Here is a 3,926-nt window from a genome sequence, read left to right on the forward strand (position 1 = left end):
TAAGTCAGAGAGAGTAGGGACCAGGAAATGGAGGCATAACTGTAAGGTGTGGTGTGGCAGCACAGGTATCTTAGAGAGAGTCCTTGGGAAGGGCCCAAGGACGAACGCAGATCCTGACTTATGGGTGCAACCCAACTCTAATCATTTGATTTGGCCCAAGGACCCACAAAGGATGTAGACGCATCCCACATAGTAAGCTCACAAAACAGACTAGGCCTGTGCACTTGAAAAGCCCATGTTACCATATGGCCAATGAATGGGGCTGTTGAAATGACGTGCTCCCGTGGTCTCTAAAGATGGGATTCTCGTGGCTGTTGCTCTAAACACAAGAGTGCATGTCTAGGCGTCATCACCGTGTCACAAGGCTGAGACAATCTCCCCGCCTCGTTGTGTGTGTGTGTGTGTGTGTGGGGGCTCCTAAGCCTGGCAGCCCTCGGGTGGGGACATGTGGAGTACCACTGACTCGCCGTCCACTTCCCGCAGGTTTCTACTCCCTCTCAGTGAGACACCGGCAGGTAAAGCATTACCGGATCTTCCGCCTGCCCAACAATTGGTATTACATTTCCCCAAGGCTCACGTTCCAGTGCCTGGAGGACCTGGTGAATCACTATTCCGGTAAGAAACACTCCATCAGGACCCATCAATGAAGGCTCTCTTTCCTAAGTGCCCACGGCACGCTCAGTCTAGGATGCACGCGGGTCATCCATACATGCCAGGCGCTTTATTAATACTTCGCTCTCTGCCCATTCTGCTTGCTTCTTATGCTCTCTTCTTATTTGTTCAGACTATAAATTTCAGGTTAAAATGGAATGCCGCCTACATAACCAAAACACGCTCATCTCAACTTTGTCCTCCCTCTCTACTTGTAAATGAAACACATCAGAATGCCCGGAACATTCCCAACCGCAGACAGTTTGCACTTCCTTAAGCGGGCCGTACGTTTGCAGGCCTCTGGGGCTTTGTTTGGAAATGCCACTCATTTCCCCTTTTCTGTAAGCCAAAATCCTCCTCGGCCTTCATGCCAGCCAAGGGGAGACCCCTCCTTGAAGAAGCGTTAGGAGTTAGGATTGATCTCCTGCCATCTCTGCTCCCAGAGATGCCAGGGGTCTCCCTAGAACTCTGCTTGCTCTGCCTGGTGGCCTCATTGTCTGTGGTTTTCAAGAAAACTCTTAGAAACCAAGCACTGTACTTCATTCATTCGGATGTCCTTCCCGGACCCAGGAGAGAGGTCCAAATGTTCCACGCGGACCGGGACAAGCAGAGTTCCCAAGATGCTGAGAGCAGAGCGTGGTTTTGATGGAGGCAATGGGATAGTATAGAGTCAGAAGGAAAAAAATCAGAGTTAGATAGACTGAGAGGCCTGAATGCCAGCTCAGGAGTTGGAATATTACCCTATGGAAAAGGGAGGCATGGCAAAAAGTTGGCTCAATGTATAAAAGTTGGCTCTGGAACCACCGCGTTCATACCGCAGACATTTTGGGCAACCTTGGGCTCGTGATTCGGCCCTGTGCTCCCTTTCCCTCTCTGTGTTATAAAGGTGCTAATGGCTCCTAGCTCGGGCATGCTGTGAGACGTCATGGAGTTAGTGCCTGGGAAGTGCTGGGGAGAGTGCCTGGCACAGAAACGTGGCTCCTGCTGAAGGGCTGCCACCAGCCCTCAGCCGCGTGGCTCCTTCTCCTCCTGCCCCCGCGTATTGGAGAGAGGAGCAGAAGAAGATGCTTTCACTTTGTTAGCATCTTGCCCCTTCCAGGTTCAGGAGGTCTGACCTCACGCCCCTGGGGATCTTGCTAACGTTCTGTAGGGCGTTGGGTCTTGAAGGGCATGTCAAGGAGAAAGGAGGAGTCCAAAGGGCCTCAGTGACCACGCCCGGCCTGTGACAAGTGCAGGTCGTGCAGGAGGAATGGCCACGTGGGGGTGCAACCTCAGATCTGGGCTCTGTGAGACCTTGCATGAAACCCTCACCCCTCCTAGACTCCGTTCTCCATGCACGGAAGGTGGGCGCAAGCAGCCCCAGGCGGGTGGTTGCTACGATTATCGAACATGATCCTTGATGTAATGCGTGCGTCACAGCCTGGCATGTGGCGGATGCAAAATAAATGATAACAAGCATGACTTCTGTGATACCCGAAAACCCAGCAGCTTGGCTAAAACTGAAAGAGGAAGGGAGTCCTGGAAACAGTCAGCTTGTACTGATGATGAGTAGATTGGCTGTGGTATTTGGCTTTTAATAACAATCATATGAGAGTTTGTGGAGACCATAAGTTTTGCATAGACAAAAGCAAACACGAAAAGAATGCCGCCCAGGGAGGCCCGTGAGGCTTCCCGGCCAGGATCCCCCAAGGGCACTGCACCTACATGCCGGCCATGGCGTCAGTAAATGCATTGCAGTCACCAGTTCACTGCGAAAAGCAGAAAAGGGTCGGAAACCCTGAAGTGCTTCCTGCAAACCTCAGGACCCCAAAGTGAGAACCATGTGGCCGGTTTTACCTCCCTCCAGATTCTTCCTCAAGGCACAGAATCAGAGAAATCCTGCACTAAGGGGTCTGAACAGACATCTTTGTTTGACAGTTTTGCTTATATTCATTATCCTGGTGCCCTTGGGCAAATTCTCTAACATCTCAAAGCCTCAGTTTCTTTATCTATAAAGTGGGGATTAAAATGCCTCTTATGGGATTGTTGTTAGGAGCCCCCCACCCCCACCCCTCGAAAATAATGTCATGCATGTGAAACACCTGGCACCGGAAGTATTCCATGCATGGTGGCGGCTGAGAGAACAGAGAGGGCGGGACACAAGTGGAGTTCTAAAATACGGCCAGGAAAATAAAGGGATGGGGAAACGGGACCCATGAATGCAGAGTTGGAGTTGATGGGCATGAGCAGAGTGAGTGTTCTAGAGAGTTCTACAGACTGGGGAGAATTAGACAAGTGCATCTGATCCCCGGAGACAGTGCAGTCCTCCATTTCGGAGGCAATGAGTTGCTTTTGGAACAAGTGCCCGGTTGTGAGTCCATGAGACAGGTTTGGGTCATATTTCTGTGACCTTGAGCAGCTAACTTGACCCCAGAACCCTAAGTTTCCTTATTCCAAAAATGGGTAAAGCAGACCTGAGTGCTGGATGATGTGGACCTCATGGAGGTGAAGTGTGACAGACTAGCTCGACACATGATGATAAGTGTTCGTTCTTTTTCTCTTGGCCAAACTTTCCTTTTCATCCTAAGGACCTTTCTAAGGAAGGACTGTCACAAAGTCCTCTGCCGGAGCTGTTGGCTGACGCTGGGGTTTTTTTTTTAGTTTTTGTGTCTGACTTGGTCTCCCTCACCTCCTAACCTGAGAGGCCATTTCAATTTCCAACCCATGACAGGTAATTATTTCAGACTCACATCCAATTAAGCTCCCTCTAACCTCAGGGTCCAATCGCACAGTTCTCGGTGTGGGCCAGTGTGGGTGGACATTCAAGTTCATGGTGAAAGGCAGGCTGAACACGGTGAAACAAGGCGTTATTCACGGCCACCCTCTGATAGTCTGGGTTTGCTTCATCAGCTACAATTTCCTTTTGTTCTTTGGCAAGGACACCCCCAGAGCTCCATAAATCAGATGGGAGGCAGAGACTGCCGTTGGTATAATGTGCTTCCTAAAACCTAGTAATGGGTTCGCTCCAGCCAGGGTGGCCAGGTCTTACTGGGGGCCAGCAGCATCTGACATCCTCGGCCTCTCCATCAACCCCTGTGACACGGGGTCTTTAACCTGAATAAGCCCACACAGAATTTCCTCAACCTATCGGAATGTCTGAGCACAGCCAGAACCAACTTTTCTCACCATGACACGGGCTAGGAGGAGGCTCCTGAGAGATGGAAGCTAGGTCTTCATGCTCTCGGAAAGAAGGGGTCCCTGCAAGTTCAGATACTTGATAGCAGCTGAGAGGAGAG

General features: G+C 50.8%; 2 protein-coding genes across 2 annotated transcripts in view; one reads left to right on the forward strand and one right to left on the reverse strand.

The window, feature by feature from the left end:
• TG (thyroglobulin) overlaps positions 1–3,926 on the reverse strand; it is a 256,235-nt gene that overhangs the window by 96,637 nt on the left and 155,672 nt on the right. The window lies entirely within an intron of this gene.
• Positions 1–3,926, forward strand: part of SLA (Src like adaptor) — a 29,111-nt gene that overhangs the window by 21,291 nt on the left and 3,894 nt on the right. Inside the window, exon 5 of the mRNA XM_019651271.1 lies at positions 484–646. Within this exon, the coding sequence (XP_019506816.1) occupies positions 484–646 (163 nt within the window). The remainder of the gene's footprint in view (positions 1–483; positions 647–3,926) is intronic.

This window comes from Hipposideros armiger, unplaced genomic scaffold (assembly GCF_001890085.2).
Source record: "Hipposideros armiger isolate ML-2016 unplaced genomic scaffold, ASM189008v1 scaffold_157, whole genome shotgun sequence".
Taxonomy (NCBI): Eukaryota; Metazoa; Chordata; class Mammalia; order Chiroptera; family Hipposideridae; genus Hipposideros; species Hipposideros armiger.